Source organism: Pseudorca crassidens, chromosome 10, assembly GCF_039906515.1.
Source record: "Pseudorca crassidens isolate mPseCra1 chromosome 10, mPseCra1.hap1, whole genome shotgun sequence".
In the NCBI taxonomy this organism is placed as follows: Eukaryota; Metazoa; Chordata; class Mammalia; order Artiodactyla; family Delphinidae; genus Pseudorca; species Pseudorca crassidens.
The window spans coordinates 8,634,240-8,654,082 of record NC_090305.1 but is presented as its reverse complement, the minus strand read 5'-3'; the positions used below and the strand labels follow the sequence as shown (position 1 = coordinate 8,654,082).

The 19,843-nt window shown below is 44.1% G+C and overlaps 1 protein-coding gene across 1 annotated transcript in view; it reads left to right on the top strand.

The window, feature by feature from the left end:
* ADTRP (androgen dependent TFPI regulating protein) overlaps positions 1-19,843 on the top strand; it is a 69,457-nt gene that overhangs the window by 3,181 nt on the left and 46,433 nt on the right. The window contains exons 2-3 of the mRNA XM_067755782.1: positions 6,572-6,706; positions 8,251-8,352. Coding sequence (XP_067611883.1) covers positions 6,572-6,706; positions 8,251-8,352 — 237 coding nt within the window. The remainder of the gene's footprint in view (positions 1-6,571; positions 6,707-8,250; positions 8,353-19,843) is intronic.

The following is a 19,843-nucleotide window of genomic DNA, read 5'->3' as shown; positions in this document are numbered from 1 at the left end:
GAGCTCTCTGGGATGGTTCCTCAGTTCCACCTCCTACTGACCCTGGTCTGGGTATTTCTTTGTCTTCTATTTACAAATCTGTCAAATAGTGCATAACCACAGAGTGACCGTAAGGGACAAAAGGACGTAAGGGAAGCACTCAGAATGGTGTAAGAAGTGGAAAATGGAATGAGGAGATAGGAGAGTGCTGGTGAGCTTCTAGCCATCTCATCTTTCAGTACAGAAGGGATGGTGCAGAGGGGAGGGTAATTTTGGGGGACATCAGTCCCCTCACTGAGCACCATGGGTGGTGGGTCATGGATTCAGGCAAGGGTCACCCAACTGCCTCACTGCTCAAGTACTTCCCTCCACAGGCTTCACACTTCAGCTTCCCAGCTAGAGGAGGACCACTGTGCAGTCAATGCTTTCCCTATATAATAGTTGCCTAGGTGGATGCCCTAGGCACTGGGGAAGCCCTAGAGCTAGAGTCTGCAAGCTCAGGCGGAGGGCAGTGAATCCTGCTGAATGCGGTAGCCCCCAGGAGCTGGGCAAGGAGACAAGGCAGTGCTGTGGACATCCTCGGGTGCTCACGTTGGCTCAGGCTTCCAGTGCCTGGGTCTTCCACAATGTTGTGTTCCCTCCTCTCCATCCACTCCACCTCCACCCAGGGGCTGTCCCTGACCCCAGGGAATGCAAGCTGGGGAGAGGGGACAGAGGAATTTTTCAGCTACAATTGAAATCGGCTTGCAGAATTCATAAGAGTTTGCTGGGTTTTCCTCTTTTTAAAAATAAACTTCCTTCTGAAACATGGTTAAAGGTGGTGCCTCATAACTGGGATCTCCAGGGGAGATTCTGGGCGGGCCCCTCCCTGTTTCCCGCCCCCCACTTCACCAACAGAGGCATGACATTGCCCTCCCCTCTTCATATAAAGTTGCCCAAGCCGCAGGCAGCTCTGACCTTATTATCGTCAAGCTCTCAGGATGACAACAGCCCCTTCATTACATAGGTCCTCAGGGATGGCAAAGCAGGGCCAGGGGAAGAGAGATCCTTGGGGACGTTCCATCGTTCAAACTCCAAGGTAGCCCATGAACAGTGAGAAGACAGAGATCCATTTATAGTATATAGAACCCACTGCGATACTTGGGGCCAACCTTTAATTTCCATCATCGGGTTAATATATTCATCTGTGGAACTCCTAAGCTCAGCAGACTCAGAAATACACTTAACTGTCTATTCCACAAAAATGCTTAAGATCACTGTTTTTACCTCTCAGATAGTTGAAAGGATGAGGGCTGAGAGAAGGGAAGAGTCACCACCAGCACCCGAAATAAAACAGCTGTGGTTTACTGAGTAACCATGACAGCATTTTGGTAGGTTCATTGTGCACAGTATAAAGATTAGTGATCGAAGGCCTAGCTTCTGGAGCCAGACTGCCTGGGTGCCACTCACTTGCCATGTGCTCTTGAGTGAGTTACCTAACTCCTCTGTGCCTCATATGTAGTGGATCTGTGGTGTGGCACACAGGTTCCCCTACCTCCTCAGCATCAAGGTACTCATTCCCCAGCTCCTGGGAGAAGGGGTGCTGGCTGCTGGTGACTCATAGCTGAGCCCTCATCCCACAACTGTCCTCAGCAGAAGGGAGCTACCTGGACCAAGGCTTGAGACCTCCCTGAGGTTGCTGCGTGCAAAGACTGGTTGACCTGGGCTACAAAGGCTGGGCTCCAGGACAACTCTGAAGGGACAGCTCAACTCCAGGGCTCCTTCGGGGATTAGCTGATCCCATGCAACTGTACTGCCCTTCCGGTTTTCCTGGTGCTCAGTCCTTCTCCCTCCCTCCCTCCCTCTTCTCATGGATGTTCTGAGAGCACTCCTCCATGAACACCCTTCAGGCAGATCTCAGCATCTCAGATTCTGTTTCCCAAGGAACCTGGCCTACAAAACGTAAAATGGTAAATGTACCGAAAAGGTTCCTCCTCTTCTGCTGCCTCTTCTTCTTCCTAATAAAGACATATTAACATAGAACCTGCCCTGGTCTGTATTATGCCTAACTTCTGGCACCTAAGAGACATTCTGTGAATATTGGCTGCATGAATAAATGATCAGAACATAACTCTTAACTGGTAAGAGCCACTTTCTAGAGAACCCCATCCCACCCGTAAGACAGCCTACCGCACGGCCATCCTACTGCTACACTGAAGCCAGCTGTTATCAGCTATACAACACTGGCTAAGCATTCTTACAAATCTTCCTTCCAACCTGTCCCTCAATGTTCTTAGTTTCTTCTCTTTATTTTCTTGTGTTCTTCATATCAGTTCTTCTCCCATGTTCTTGATCTCATTCTTTCATCTGTTTCATAAGCTCAATGCACGTGAATAATGTCTGAAATATAATATTACATATAATACAGATATATTTGACAAACTTCCTCTACCTGTCCCAGATGCCACCACCCTTACCACCACAGTTATACAAAATGCTCATCACAATGAGTCCCCATTTGCTATTTTATTCTGAATTAATCTCCACTGCAAGTGTTGCATCATTCTGAAGGCGAGACCTGAGAAAGTCCCGGCCTGTCTGAGTCAGGCCCAGAGAGCTGAGCTGGGCGTTGGATTACTTGACTCATTCAGTCAGAGTTGTAATGTCTTGCTCAGGAAACTTGTGGAATCTCCCTCTCTGGAATTATTTTTAAATGAAGAAATTCTCATTTCCTGGGATAGTTTAAGAGGATTCTGGCTTAGAGCAAGGAAAATAAACTTGACGACTTAGAAAGGTTAAGCTTCTGTGTTTTCAAGATTGTTGTGAATTTTGTGAAGACATATGAATGTAAAAACGAAACATCCTTTAGCTATGGTTTCTCAAGTTGCACTAGTTATTAAAAAAATGTAAATTAAGCTCTCCCAGGTGGGAAGTTTGTCAGCTAGCAACAAAAATGGAAGACAGCTAACAATCTTAGATCAGCAGTATTTCAGAAGAAAGGACAGATGGAATTAGGGAAGAACTGGTAGAAAAAAATTAAATTAGACAGCAGCAACTCTGAAGTAAACCCTGACCAAGAAGATACCGTTAACTCTGCTTTTCTGAGCGGCCCAAATAGTTGAGAAATGTAAACAGTAATTTTGCTGTAAGAGTCGTAAAAGAAGGCCAGTTGTTGCTATCTTCTTTCAATGCTACTCTATTAGTTTGCTGGGGCTGCCATAAAAACGTACCACAGACTGGGGAGCTTACACAACAGAAACTTCCTCAGAGTTCTAGAGGCCAGCAGTCCAAGATCAAGTTGTTAGCAGGGTTGGTTTCTACAAGCCTCTCTCCTTGGCTTGTGGATGGCTGCCTTCTCCCTGTGTCTTCACGTGGTCTACCCTCTGTGTGGGTCTGGGTCCTAATCTCCTCTTCTTCTAAGGACACCAGTCCTACTGGATTAGGGCCCACCCTACTGTCCTCATTTTAACTTAATCACCTCTTTAAAGATCCTGTCTCCAAATACAGCCACTTCCTGAGGTACTGAGGGTTATAACTTCAAATATGAATTTTGGGGGCATACAATTCAGTCCCTAACAGCTGCCATTTTCCCCCTTGACTATTCCTTCTGTGAGTGTCTTATAAACATCCCCGTGTACTGTCCTTAGAGAATGAGCAGACCAGTGTCTGGTTTTGTGAGCTGATGCAAACCTGCCCTTGAGGCCCTGCAGGAGGCCTCCCCATTAAGCCCATGCCACCTCCCTCTCCTTGCTCGCCAGATCTGCTGTGTGGATCCTCTATGCCCTAGTTCTCGCCTGTTTATTTCTTTTGGCAACACCCTAGCGCCCCCCCCCGGGCTCCTATGCAGGGGCTCATAAATATTCCTTGTTGACACAGATGATGGCGCATCAACATTGGTTAACATCGATGGAGACAAGGCTGCCTCACGCACACAGCTGGCATCTCTCCAAAGTGACATATGCCTGTGAAATAACGTGTGAGCTGAGGGGAGAGGGGGAGAAGTGATTGGCAAGTTTGTGGTGTGGAGCAAATTTTTATCGGTGAAGGAGAAGCCACGGAGGCTCTGAGTAATGTGTTCTTTCCCCAGTCCATTTCCACATTCTGCGACTGGGAAAGGCAAGAGAAAGTCAGGACGAGCTTGACTCATGCTGACGCTAGGAAGCTCTCGCTAAGGAAAGCGGTCACAGGGACTTCACATGCTGGGTGGAGGCGGCCTCTCCCCAAGGAGGGAAAACCTGGCAGGCACTCAGCGCTCAGTGGGAGATTAATTGCTGTGTGGATTAATTGCTGTGTTGATAGAAAGGTGCAGGCCTCCTCACCGGGGCCCAGGCCCCTCGTCTGCCCTTCCTAACTCCAGCAGCTGCCTGCTATGGCCTCAGGGGTGAGCTGAGAGCTGCTGGGGAAGAAGGGGAGAGAAGGAGACTTCTCCTAGCATTCAGTGCAAAGACTGCACTCCAATTCTGCAGTGCTCAGCGCTCAACGGCAAAAGTAAACGACGAGTATTGGGGTGGCAGCCTCTTCATGGCATTTAAAACTGTAGCCCACCCTCCCTGGAATGGCCCCTTCTGGCTTGAAGCTTCCTCCTCCCTCAGGGCCATGGGGTTCTTGCACATTCCTGATTTTCTACCATCTGATCATTCTTTGCTACTTTGCTTCCCCCTTAGCCCTTCTGTCCCTTAGAGGAGGGCATTTCCTCAGCATTCGCTTCCCACTTCTCTCCTCTTCCCTTTGTCCTCTCTTTAGAAACCTCATCCCACCATGTGGGCTCATCTCCGCAGCCCCGCCTCCCTGGAGGCTACCAGGTCTGCATTTCCAAATGGAAGTTCCTCTAGGCAAGTGGTTCTCAACCTTGGCTGCCCTGATTACAATCACCTGGGAGAATGTTTTAAGATCCTGAAGGCTAGGCTGCACCCCCAGACTCATTAAATTAGAATCTTTGGGAGTGAGAATCAGGCATCGGTATTTTTTGAAGTCATTTTTAATTCTCCCACCTGGAGATAATGGTCTCTTTTTCTGAACTCCCACAGTGCTTTATCCTTATTCTTAGAAACCTGACACGTCACATGGTGTGTGTGGTTTTTTTAAAGTCTGGCTCAAGAAGCAGACTTTGGGTTTCAAATCCTGGCCTTGATATTTATCAACCATTAGACTTTAGACAAGTTTATTTATCTCTCTGTGCCTCAGTTTCCTCATCTGTAAAATGGGAAGTGGGGAAGGAATAATAGGACTTACCTCATAAGGTTGTTATAAGAAATTAAAAGCTTAGATCAGTGGCCAGCACATAACAAGAAACCAATAAAAGCCAGCTATTACAAAAAAAAAAAGTCAGCTATTATAGTTTTGAGTAGTCAGTAAGATTTTTAAGTGATAAATTTATGTCTAATCCAGTGGTTCTAGAACTTTAGCATATACACAGAGCACCTGGGAGTTTATTGAAAAACAAATTCCTGGGCCCCATTCCCAGAGATTCTGATTCCATAGTCTGGGGTGGGGCTGAGGGCCTGCATTTCTAACAAGCTTTGGGGTGATGCTGGTACTGCTGGTCTGAGGACCCCCGTGGGGACATCGTTGGCCTAATCCACCTCTATGTCCTCTCCTGCCCACCCTTCAGCCTGAGGAGTGGCAGGAGGCCAACCCTGCGAGAGGTTTCCTAGGGTTCAGAGCTCAGAGCTTGTTCCCCAAAAGCCGACTTGGTTGATCATTAGTCCAGATGCCCAGGTTCCAGAACTTGTCTGACTCAGACTCACAGCAGAGTCCAGGCTGTTCCTTTTGTACCAGTCAGAGCTTTCAAGGAATAGGATTGATTCTGAAGCAGTAACTCAAAACCAACTCCAACTCTGTACTCTTGTGACCCTTAAATTAGAAGCCGTGGGTTTGTGGAACACTGTAAGAATGCACAAAGTCTGTTCTGATTGTGATCTTGTGTCCTTGAAAAAGGCCCTGCTTCTTTTTTACCTGCAAGGCCCTCAGGTACCTAGAGATGCACCCGAGCCCACGGCTTGCTGTGTAGCCCTGTGGATTTAAATCACTCCCTCACACAGACTGTCTCTGTGAGGTCCTCAGAGGCCTTCTCCTCTGGCTTCTCCCTCAGCAAGGCAAGGTGCCATGTTGTGGGTCTCCCTCAGGAGAGCACAGAGCTCCTTCATGGGGCTCTTGACGCTGATTCTGGCTTCTCTAATGAGATTGCAACACTAGGCACTTAAACATTTTTTTCTTCCTAGGAAGAGGCCAGAATATATCTACCATTGTGTCTGGTGCTCTGCCCTTGTGCTGTTTATCTGGCTTTTCCCACCTCTGGGCAGCCAAGCTATCTATCTCATTACATTCTCCTTTTAAGCTGACTCTATTCTGTTTCCATTTTAGCTCAAGTCCATTATGCTAAATACTGTACACATTATTATCCCCTAAACAACTTTACACAATCGGTTTTAGTGATCAAGGTCAGGGCCCAGCAAGTTGCAAGACCAACCTTCGAACTGGCTCCCAACCGAAACAGCCAGCGGCCCCTCCTTCTCAAATCAACACTGCTCCCAGAGGGATGGTGCTTCATGTCAGTGAAGAATGTATTAATTGAAGGAAATGAAAAGGTCCTCATTTGTTGTAATGAATTTAGCTCTTGCAGGCCCTTTTCTACGGGGTGGCCTGTCTGGAAGATGTGCTGAAAAGAGCTAAAGGGAAAAAAGACATTAAGTTCATAACAGCCTTCAGAGACCTGCTTTTCACCACGCTGGCTTTTCCGATATCTGCAGTAAGTTTACAAAGATGTGCAGGTAATATAATACACATGTCATATGGACTGACACTTCTCCTGGGCAGCGAGGAGCCCATTATTATAATCCAGGGCAACTGCATTTGCATAAATGGCCTGAGGACTGCATAGCACTGCCCAGTGTCTTCGGGAAATAAGGCACATTAACTGACAAGATTTATCATTAGCTTTTTGTACCTTTGTGAACGTTTGATACAAGATCCTTATTACTGCCTAACAGGGAAGTCTGAAGGACTTTTCTTAACCAAAATACAACTGCGATGACCTTGGCTCCATCAGGGTGATGGGAATGGAGGCTGCTGAGGAGGCAGATGACTAATATCCCTTTCATACATCTTGTTTCACTTGCTGCAATAAGCATTTGTTACTTCTGCAAGTGGAAACCATTAAAAAAAAAGGTATGAAAACTTTCAAAGTTGACACTTTGAAATGGAGGAGAGAGAGGCTGTTTGAAATATCTGGTGTGGGACACATGGCGGGTGACTCACGCATTTTGTGGAACGAATGGACATTGGGAAGAAGCAAGACATATATATGCAAGGGACAGTCGGCTTGTTGCTGATACTGTCCACATTTCTACAACATTGCGCATGTTTTCATTCATTAGTTAGAATGGAAACAAACTGAGACCAGGCACACGGGCTGCCCAGCAGGGCCTATAATTAGAAATGATTACCTCTTTCTACCCGTCATCATTCCACTTCCTATGGTATTGAGACCTCAAACTTAAATCCAAAATGAAACTCTCCAAACACTAATAATGAGCTCTCAGATAACGGAGTGAGTACTGGCATTCCAGTTTTACTCTGCAGGACACCTCCTCCTCCACCCCCAAAAATCTTCTAAAGAGGCTAAGTTTTTTTTGTATCAGTGGAGTTTATTCATTGTTTAAGACTTAGAAATTGAGCCTTTGGAATTTAAGAAGATCGTTAGAAGATTAATAGTTATTTTTTCCCATCTCTCCATTGATTTTGTAGCATGGAAGACAGACACTTTGAAAAGACAGCCAAGGGGTACAAGAGGATGGGGATCAATCCAAAGTTCTGAGCAATAAGGAGATCCAACTCTCTGTTAACTAGCTTGTGAATTACCCTGGGAGCTTGTCACCTATCCTCGCCCCAGCCTTCCTGCTTCCCCTTGCCATGCCTATTTAGAGAGGGCGCAACGCAAGTGGAAGACTCAAGCCATGCCATGTGGCTGCTCTCAGCACTCCTGGTAAAGCTCAGAGAAGAGAGAAGTCATTGGTTAAAATGAAATGGTCTGCGAATCCTATTTATCTACATCCTCTCTGCCTGCCACAATGACAAATAATTGATCCCTAACTCTCTGAAATCCCCAGAGACTGGGTATTGTAATTCTACAATAAATAATTTTTTCCTTCATTTAGTATTTCATTATGTATATATAGGAATGTATCTTTAAAACTGGTATCTATTTTTATTTTGCTACGTTTCCTTGATTATCTTAGGAAGCACTCACTGAAGATAAACCTAATGATACTATTGTTGTGTTCTATTTTCCAGTTTGTATTTTTGTCATTCTGGATCCTCTTTCTCTACGATCGAGAACTCGTTTACCCTAAGGCCCTAGATGGTATCTTTCCAGTGTGGTTGAATCATGCAATGGTGAGTGAAAGGAAAATTTAGTGAATACAGAACGGCAATAACCTCTGTTCTGAGAACTCCAAGTGCCTTATTTATGTTTCCAAACTGCTCCTCAACCCCCAAAATCCCGTTCACTCCTCCCTCTTCATCCCGTCGCTATTTATTTAAAGAACACTTTGAGAATACGAAATGAACAAAAAGCGGTGCTGTAACTGGAGATACAGAGAGCAGATGGGATGTCCAGGCAAGACTCTTTGCCAAGTTGCTTATGAAGTTATTGAAAAGACATGAAACCATAAGGGCAAGCAAACTCTTGGAGCCTGCAGTCCTGAAAGAGAAGTAACTTCAGCAAATAACATGTAATGAATTCCTATCTAGGAATGGAATCAAGCAAGCTTTAAAAATAATCCACCCTGGATGTTAACTAGACTTGTGGTGGTGAACATTTTGCAATACATACAAATATCAAATCATTATGTTGTACACCTGAAACTAATATGCTATACGTGTCAATTATAGCTCAAAAAAATCCACCCAAATGTCCAAAGAATAACTCACGGCTCAGAAGCAGCTTCTTAGCTAACACTTGATCACAACTATTTATCACAGATGATTTACACATTTCTGTTTCCCATTTGGGTTTTTATTCATGTATTTATTTTTGAGGGGCTGAAGAGTAACCAGAACCTGTTCTGAGTTATTCAGGGCACTGTATCTGAATACCAGTAACAGTGGCCTGGACAAGCAGAGCTGGAGCAGGATTGTCCAGGCCTTGGATGAAGGAGGTCTGAGTCATCAGCACCACACGCACAGAGTAATCAAAGTACTTGCTCCGCTTCTCAATATTTACAAATGTATTTCCACATTAGTCAGGAATTCAGAAGGAGGTCTGAGAGTCTGTGAAGCCAATGACATTTAAAAACCAGGGGGGGGCTTCCCTGGTGGCGCAGTGGTTGAGGATCCGCCTGCCGATGCAGGGGACACGGGTCCGTGCCCCGGTCCGGGAAGATCCCACATGCCGCGGAGCGGCTGGGCCCATGAGCCATGGCCGCTGAGCCTGCGCGTCCGGAGCCTGTGCTCTGCAACGGGGGAGGCCACAGCAGTGAGAGGCCCGCGTACCGCAAAAAAAAAAAAAAAAAAAAAAACAAACCAGGGGGAAGTCACAAGGGAGTAGCATATCAAGGCTCCTCAGGTTCACAGACTTTCTTCTACCTCCAACTTTTCCACTGTCTTAAAACTCACATTGTTACCAAGTTGGAAAAGCAGCTCAGTCCACCATGTGCCCTGCCCCCCACCCCTCAGAAAAACGTACTTTCACTTTAAATATGTGCTCAGTGAGATACTAATTAACTAACTAAGGTATACAAGTTCCGATCTCATTTAGAGTTCAGGACCAAAAACTATATATTTAATAAGTCCTACCTCCCCGAGACCCGTCCTACCAGCTTCTTTTTGTCAGATCACCTCCTCATCTTCTCAGTTTCCCATTAACGTTGATCTGAAACCCCTACACAGGGAATATTGTGGCTTTTTATGGCACTTAGACTATATTAAGTATGTTCCTCAAATAGGAGCCCATTTAATTCATACAACTTTCTTTAGATAACAATTACAATCCTGAATTTTTCCAAATTAAAAAAATAAAAACTCTAAAAGGTTAAGTGATTTGCCTGGGGCCACTGAGCTCATAATTCACTCTTCCTTGCCTTGTACTATAGTAAGTGCAGAACTTGTGGTTCAGTCTAGTTTCATAATTCACCAGGCAATCAAAAAGGATGTCACTGCTTGATTAACAAAGCAAAGTGAGAATTCTCACTTAAAAAAATCCAAAATCCCCATCTGTATGCTAATAAGCCAAAACTCTACTTAAGAAAATGAAGCGATTTGGGACAACTGACTGAGCTGGATGTTACTAAAATAAAAAGGCAGAGTATTGAAAGTGTCTTTTATTTGGAGCCAAACACATATATCAAATACCTTTTCAAGGTTTTGTTAGCTCAGCTAGTAGTTTTCCTACAACTATTACAAGCTTCCTACCTCTTTGGGGTACCATTTTCCACATGGAAGTAAGATTAGATTTCTTCCAAATAGTTGTGATGGTGATGCCCAGCATTTGTGACCTTGCTAAACAGCCATATGGACTTTTGGTAATTTTGGAAGCAGATAGCTTGATAATGTATGTCATATCTATCAGTTAATTAGCAAGGCAGATAATATACAACAGAGAACATAAAATATTCGTGTGCCTTCACAACCTGGGGGTTTCTTTTGACCCTGCTCTCTGCCTTTTGGTCAATCAAGTAACCTGAATCCCTTAGAGAGAAGGGGCTAGGGTCCAAAAATGTGGAACGACAGTGAAAAAGAGAAAAGAAGAGGCAACCTGTGTTGGGTCAGACACAGACTCTTCTGTGATTCTGTTAATTTAACTGGAGAAGCTCCCAATGGAGCCATTTCTAGTGAAAATGTTGGCATCAGCAAAACCAGCATTGGGTGCTCCTAACGGGGTCATCCCCAAACGTCCATGCTTCCTTATGGTGTCTGCTCCAAATCCAGTGTGCTCGTGACTGCATCTCATCTCTCTTCCCCAAACTGTGTCCCTTACTCTGGACATTTTCTGTCCTCACTATCAAATACTCCTGGGCTATTACCTCAAGGAATGCTCTCTGTTGACTTTTTAAATACTAGTATAAAAGAATATGGAAATGGCTGTTACTGGGTTAATTTGTTGACACTTTCTGCATTTTAACAGTGTCCTTCCATGACAACTCAAATGAGTAAATACCCAGAAACCACCACTGTGGCAGCCAAAGTGAGGATGGGAGGTCACTGGTACTAGTTGCTTCCATGTAGGGCTGGGCCTGATCTTAAAATGAATCACTTCCTGTATTGCTCCTTTTTTTCTTCCACAATATAAGAATTATTGCTGTACACAGCCAGCGTCATACTTTCCTGAAGGTTCTTTCATTTCACAACAGTCTTTATGTTTACTATTCTAGCCTTAGCTCTGGAATATTCTCCCTGTTGCCATTTGCATTGCTGCCCTGGGTTTTATGAGTAGGATTTGTCAGATTAAGAAATACCACTCTCCCCTTTGACACAGTGTAGTTCTAAAACCTTCATGATTCATCAAGTCTTTGGGCTCCTCCCAACCCAACCCTTCTAGCTCATTCTAGACTTGCCGTTGCAGTAGATCGTTCAAAGCTGACTATCAACTCTAATGGACATTTTTCTATCCTTGTTATATATTCAAACCAAACAGTAACATCAGTGTAATATTTGCATCAACCGTGGGCAGGCTGCCTTATTTAAAGTAGATCAACCGGACTGTTTTATTGCTAAGCTGTTCTCCAGTCTTCAAGAAAGAAGGGAAAGAATAGCAAAGTACTCCTCCAGGTTTTGCCAGGAAAACATTAACTCCTCAGGCATTATCTAAATGACTACTCAAGATAGAACCAGAACAGATAGATTCAAACAGCAGGAAGAGGACTCAGTAACTGAGGAAACGCTCAGATCCTAACCTGAAGGGAGCTGGGGGAACTTATTTCTCCGGAAGTCAACCTAAACCATTCAGGTTTCCCTAAAGGAGAGGGAAGAGATCAGAGAACCCCCCCAGAGGCCCTCTACATTTGAGATCAGTACACGATTATTGAGCAAGTGCATACAAGCACCTTATAAATTACCGAGGACTGCATAAATAGTTACGATCACGTAAGACTCTCAATCCATGATCACAGAGCTTTAGAACTGGAAAGGCTTCATTTATATTAATGGAGATTTCAAAACAATCTGCTCTTAAGAGATAGGCCTTGGCTCTTTAAATCGGAGCAAATACCAAATCCAGCCACCTAGTTATTGAATGTGTTGTCATTTATTCACTTGAAATAAAATAATGATTAAGTACCGGCTATAAGGGTTAACACCAAGATGGACATTTGACAAGGGTTTTGACTTCTGGCAACCTTAAATCTGGTGGAGCCTAGTTTACACACACAACGTTGAAATAATACAAATAACAGTTAATGCTAATACAAGACATTGACATAGATGGTGTCATGCAGCGGTATGTTATTATTGCCAAGTGAATGACATAGACAGGAGGGCTGCTATGCCCCTTGTGTCCCAGCCTGGCTGTGACAGGCATGTGGGTCACGATTGGACAACCTGGAAGGCCTTTTAGCCCTCTCTGGGGGCTTGCTGGGGAGTCAAAATGTCAAGGGAAACTCTAAACCTTCCAGTTTCTTCCTCACTCACAGTATGCCACATGTTGTCCATCACTAAATTCAGGCCCCAGTCTCAGATTTTTCTCTCCCACCCGTAAGCTTGGTGTGAAACTGTTGGGTGGCTAGGCAGAGGTAGGTGAGTCCTAATGAGTAAAGAAGGTCACCTGTGGGGACATCAGCATCAAAAGGCCCCCCTTTGTCCTCAACGTTACAAACCCCTCGCCCATGCCTCCTTGGTTCTTTACCCCAGCGCTCCTGGGCAGAGAGGACCCACAGTCTAGATATCTCTGGATAGCTCAGTGGTTTTCAGCCTTTAGGAAACAGAACACTTTGTGAATCTGAGGAAATCTATGAACACTTTCCCAAGGAAAGCACAAATAACCATAAAATTTTGTGTACAATCTTAGAAGGTTCACAGACCCTCAAAATTCCATTTATGGACCACAGGTTAAAATCTCCTGACATAACTGAACATATACTTGAAAACTGGGCCCCCAGATGAGTTCTAATGCTGAGTTCAAATAAAAAATACACAATCAAGAATTATTCATGGGGTGACAAGAGAAATTTGAGATATGATTCCCAACCTCAAGAAGCTTAAATTATAGTTTTATCTATATACATACTCCCACCCAGTCTTTTAACTTGCTGTAAGTAGAGGCTGTGTTCTGAAGGAACTCTGGCAGAACATTTGCCACAGTTAAAAACAGCCCCCCGCCCCTCCAGTATTATTCCCCAGAAAGTCCATGTCTGAAAAGGAAGAGGGTCCTGGTCAGGGTTCCTATGGGGAACTCCACCTCCCATCTACTTCTGTTTCCACATGATATAAGACAACAGCCAGAGTATGTTCTGCTGATACAGCAGCGTCCCGGCCCATGTCACTCACAGGGTGGTAAGTGAAATCCTTTGGAGGCTTGGTTTAAGTCTGCAGACATGCTGTGCTTGTGCTCAGTATAGATCTGGAATGTAGAGCCATCAGGATTTACTGAATATCTGGCAAGAAAAAAAAGGGAGATAAGATTATTAGCTTAAGACACAGGGGAGGTATGGATAGAGATGGCAGGGGAGGTGCAAGGATTGTGGAGAAGGAAATTGTTTTGTCTGGACATGTTTGAGATGTCAATTAGACAACAAACTTTAGATGCAGAATAGGCAGCTGGACATATAAGCCTAGGGGAGATTGCTGGACTGGTGACATAAATTTGGCTGTCTTCATTATAAAGATTGTTTTTAAAGTTAAATAAGATCACCTAGGGAGTAAGTATGGTTAGAGAAGATATCCCAGAGCTAAGCCTTAGAACATTCCAACTTTCAGTACTTGGGAGGAAAAACAGGAGAATTCAACAGAGGAGATTGAAAAGGAGATGCCAGTGAGTTAGGAGGAAACCCAGTGCAGCTTAGTCTCCTGGAAGTCAAGTATACAAATGTTTCAAGAGGAAGTCTTCTACGTCAAAAGCTGCTGAGAGGTCAAGTAAGAACGACACTGTAAGATGATCATTACATTTGCAGTAATGAACTCTCTGGTGACTTGTACAAGAGCAGTTTGTTTGTTTGTTTGTTTTGCTGTACGCGGGCCTCTCACTGTTGTGGCCTCTCCTGCCGCGGAGCACAGGCTCCAGACACGCAGGCTCAGCGGCCATGGCTCACGGGCCCAGCCGCTCTGCGGCATGTGGGATCTTCCCGGACCGGGGCATGAACCCGTGTCCCCTGCATCGGCAGGCGGACCCTCAACCACTGCGCCACCAGGGAAGCCCAACAAGAGCAGTCTGACTGGGGGGAGGGGAGAGCCTTGGTAGTGCTGTATGTATTAGTTTCCTGCTGCTACTGTAACAAATAAACGCAAACTTAAATGGCTTAAAGCAATATAAATTATCTTACAGTTGTAGATGTCAGAAGTTCAAAATGGGTCTCATGGGATAAAATCAAGGTGTCAGCAGAGCAGCATTCCTTCTGGAAGCTCTAGAGGAGAATCTGTTTCCTTCCCTCTTCCATCTACAGTCTGTCTGCCTTCTTTGATTCACGGTCTCTTCCTCCTTCGTATCTGTTGTACCATTAAATTCTAAAATCTTCTCTGGCCGTTTTCTACCCTAGACCAAGTCCACATTAGAAAGAGAAATGATGACTGCCAACAATGACCAGAAAATGGTGCTGGGAAATAACTTGTCACGTGACTCTAGAGAGGGAAGAGCTGCCCTAGCTAAGCCGACCGCGTGCCACAGGAAAGATCCTTTCTCAGAGCATTGCTCTAAATCTCTGAGCAAGAATGAAGATAGAATCATTTATCAGACCTTGATATTTACTTGGATTTTTTTTTCAGGTTTAATCACTACAGTGTTATAAAGAGTTGCCCTCTTGTTTTAAAACACTTTATTCATTCCATTCGCTTCCTAATCTAAGGTAGGTTAGACTCTCCAGTGGCACTGGAGAAACACTGGGTTAAATGAATGCTTAAAGCTCAGCAGAGAAGTCAGAAGCTAAGCTGGATTAGGAAGCAGAGTTAGCTGGGTAAGGACAATAAAGCCATCTTGCCCCTCAGGAAGTCTTAAGGTAAACACAGGAGATTCTGATAATGAACTGCCAAAGGATTACCAGTCCACTTAAGGTTTTATGTAAGTAGAACCAAGCAATCACAGTGCCCGCTTTCTTCATCTCTTGAGGGCAGAAACCAGAATGGTGGAAGTATATCTTTTTTAAAAAAAAAATCCCAGTTCTGAGAATTTCCAGTGTGTGCTGAAGAGCAGCTTGCTTTTACGATTCCATTATCCAGTAAATACACCCCAATTTCAAAATCAAAGTCAAAGGTTTTTAATGATCAAAACCTATACATGTCTTCTAAGAAGTTACTGGGAATTTGAATAATTGAAATCATTCGGTGTCCTTGAGGGTTCCCTAGCAGGTCTCCCCTCCTGTGTGATGTAATTAGTCCCCACTTCCATGGCAACCACGGGTAATACTACCAACAGGAAGAATGACTTTATGCTGGAGAATAACCAAGGTGGAGAAACTCACAAGAGAAGATCCTAAACCTCTCTGATATACCAAAAGAAATAAAATCTAAGTGGGTAGGAGAGGGCAAAAGTCCCATGATCTCAGAGCAGAAGTGAAAATGCCCACGAGAAGCCTGGTGGAGGGTGTGAGAGCCTTCTCCACAGATTTGAATGGACATCCCCTTCCTGATTAGGGAGCCAGCACAGAAAAGCCCCCTTCATGCTTCTAGTTACTTCATAACCCCACAGGCAGACACTCTGACAGCTGCAGAGTCCCGTCCTTGAACAGGGAGCTGCTGACAGGCTCTCAACCAGCTCCACATCTTTTTCCCTGGTCTCTTTTATCTTCTCTGCCTACAGAGCAACCACTTGTGCCTAATTGGGAATTGAGCTTTTCCAAGTCCTCTAATCTTACTCTCACCTCCAGGTCCTTGGATTATCAGCCAGTAGATGATTTCTAGTCTGCTTTATTCCACTTGCCCACATATTATCCACCCATCACATGGATTCCTAGCTCTCACATGCTTATGTCCTAAGTTTTGAATTCTCAGCCCTGCCCTTCATTCCTCTCAATCCGATGGGCACAGTCATTAATATATAGGTACCTGCGTTCCCAACTGCTTCCTAAATCTCAACAACTCTTCCTACCCACCACCAGCCTTACTTATCAGCTTCATCCTTTTTCTATCACCTTCATGTATTCACTAGACTCATTTATTTTCTCTAAAAGTTTATAATTAGAGCAAAGCTAAAGAAGAGTGAGAACATGGGAACAAGAATGAGCTCTTTCTCTAGGGACTTCATGCATGCTGAGCCATGTGAGACAGGGGCCACTGCCAGGGTCTGTGAGCGTGTGAGCAAAAGGTTTGCTCAAAGTGGAGCTCCTGCTTTTATGCTCAGTGATTCTACACTGAGTGTATACTTGCAGTCTTTTAACAGTGGTCTGATAAAAGGGCCCAGATGCCATTTAAAGAGCATCTCCATGAATACAAAAATCTATAGGCATGTTGGTGCACACTCCATGTACTCACTCAAAGAATCAGCTATCTCATTCTGAATGCTGAGAAACAGTAAAAACCTGATGTTAGAAACAAGCTTGCTGATCAGGGCGCAAGAGGGCATGGCCATTGCTTGAAAATGCTGTTCTTGCTATTGCCTTAGTACATATGACTAACAGACAATAATATAGTGATATTTCCCTTTTTACCCAATTCATGTTTGACGATAAATATTCTTTTGTAGCAATGATTGGCAGAGACACTAAAATACTTAACTTATCAAATAGTATTTAATAAAAGTCTTTTGTCTCCTATCAACCCAGGGACTTCAGTTTAAGCCTTATATGTGGGAACATTTTAATTAATATGCATACTTTTTCTGACATATTTTAAAATACTTTGCTAACCTAATAATGTCAGAGTTAGCGGCATTAAAATATCATGATGATCACAGAAATTGTAAGCCTAGAAAAAAAGGTGCTTAAGAAATATTTGTTGAATGATATTTGACAACTGGAATATTAAGCTGCATATCCACAGGGAATGACACAATCTTAGTGGTATCTTTTGAGGTGGTGACTTTTAGAGCATGGTGCAGACAGTCCAAGACATCTCCAGGTACAGGTCATCAGGAAATGGACCATCTAGTGAATCATAGTCTATCTTCACAAAAGTCCTTTCACATCTGTTAAGGTTCTTCTTGGGCTAAAAAGTTGGACGGGATAAATTATTAGGAAGAAAAGTGCTGCAGCTTGATGCCTAAGAGTTGGTTTGGGATGAGTGGAAGCAAAATGTCTTAGCCCTGTGTCTCAGTTGCAAAAATAATTGATCTCAGATGTTTTCTACAAGTTAATTTTTGATTTCATGAAAACAATTGACAAGTGCCAGAAAACCTCAATTCTGGTCCCATTTCTGCCATTGTCTTGCTGTGTGATTTTTGGAAAAGCTAACAGACCTACACTGGGTATTGGTTCCTTGAAATAGGTGTGTTTACTGTTCTTAATTCTCAGTGATGCTATTAGGAGCACATAAAATAATATGTGTGCAACATAAAGTGCTATCCGTGATCCGTAACAACCTATGCCAAATTGTTGTCAACTTGGAATCACCGTCACCCCTCCTCCATTCTCCTCTGCATAGCAAGGGATAAGCCTGGAATCACACACAAGGTCCTAGAATCCCTTTCTCCATATGGTTCCAGGTGAGAGTCAGCCAATGACAGGCACTCTCATGAGACGTGAAAGTGAGGACGCCTTTTTCTCTAGTGGCAGTTGAGAGCAGATGTGCAGACACGAGGTTAGCATCAACTTCTGGACAAGCACCCAGGAATCACAGGCTTTATACTACAGGCAGCGAGGGGGCAGAGACTTCTGAGATTTACCATTTCTGAGCCAGCTCCCTCAAAGCATCCCCTTGTAGTAGAAGTTTCCCTCACTTTTACTGCTTTGACCTTTCCAATAACTGCCAAAGCCTCTAAAACCTTCATCCTTGGAATCCCTCAGTGGGCTTCCCTGTTCCTGATGGGATCCCGACTGATAATGACCATAAATTCCTGCATCCTTCCCAATCATGCCCACAACCCTTAGCAGGAGGAGAAAGTTATCCACCCAAAGGAAACAAGGTCCCGAGTGCCGTCCATTTCTGGCCATAGAGAGCAACAGTAGCCTGAAACAAACAAACATACAAACATCACAAGACACCTCAAACGCTGAAAAAAATATTTTAAAAATATTTGTAAACATTTGACTTACGAACAAGAAAATAATGGAAATTCCCCAAAGTTAAAATAAAACAGAAGAGGAGCTAAAAAAGAGAGTGAGATAGATGCAGGCAATATCTGAAGAGAGCATCACTGATTATTTCTTGGAATTTATGAAAAATTAATCCTCAGAGTCAAGAAGTGCCAAAAAAAAAAAAAAAAGACACACAGGACACAGGGCAGACATCTAGTCACTTGTATGACATCACAGACACCTTAGACAAAAAGATCCTAGAACCAGCCAGATTAATAAAATGGATTTCCCAAAAAGTAACCACTGTTACACTGATAGCTGATTTCTCAATACCAACAAAGAAGCCAGAAGAAGTGGAATAACAGCTTCAAAGTACTGAAGAAAAAAAGAGCCAACCTATTTACTCTCCGAAAGTATCTTGTGAAACAGGGACAAAGTAAAGACATTTTCAGACACACGAAAACAGACGTTATCACCCACAGACCCTCAGTAATGGAAAATGCTAAAGGTCGTACTTCAGGAAGAAGGAAAATGATCTCAGAAGGGAGGTACGAGATACCAAAAACAATGGCAAGCAATGTGTTCAGTTTATGGTGACTTTAAAAAAGTATGAATTAAAATCCTGGATGCAAACAGAATGTAAGTTGAGAGAGGGCTGATTAGAATTAAGGCACGCTAAGCCCCCCTGGATTGCTGGTGGGGAGGGGCTAGAAATAATGACTTACATTTGCCGTTACTACATTAAATACACGTGTTTTAATGTCTAGAATAGCCACATACAAATGGAGTGTATGACTTATGCATCAGTAGAAAAGGAAAAAATAAACAGAAAAAAAAAATAAACTGATGAGAGTTCGAATCCATGGTCAGAGACTGTTCTAAGGTGTGGAGAAAAGCATGTGAACAGGACCTGGTATGAGGTAGATTCAAACCCATGAATATGGGAAGTGGCTTATGGTGGAAAGGCCTTTCCTGCAGGAGTAAGTTACCATCCCCCGAGAATCATTTCTACTGTTCCTGCAGGCACAGATCTCTATTATGCAACCAACCCCTAATTGAGCTGTTCCAGTTAATAAAGTAGGTGATATGATGGGGGTTGGGGTGCAGGATGGGAAGGTCAGAACATATTTGAGAGTAAAATGCTAAGCTGCTGAAGTACTCATTTTAAAGGGGTAGGCAAAAGAAAAGGGAGTTAATGATTAAATCATCCTTTTTGTTCATCCCTTTAGTAGGAACAAGAGCCCTGTTCCCGAAGGCTTATTCCACAGGCCACTATTTAAAAATACTAAATTGTGATGATAGATGAATTTGGTGCAGTGTTCTCCTTTCTAATCCCGGCAGCTGTCCCTGGAGAGGAGGCCCGTAGAGTTCTCTGGCAATTAAGAAGAGGCTCTCGGGCTTCCCTGGTGGCGCAGTGGTTGAGAGTCCGCCTGCCGATGCAGGGGACACGGGTCCGTGCCCCGGTCCGGGAAGATCCCACATGCCCCGGAGCGGCTGGGCCCATGAGCCATGGCCGCTGAGCCTGCGCGTCCGGAGCCTGTGCTCCGCAACGGGAGAGGCCACAACAGTGAGAG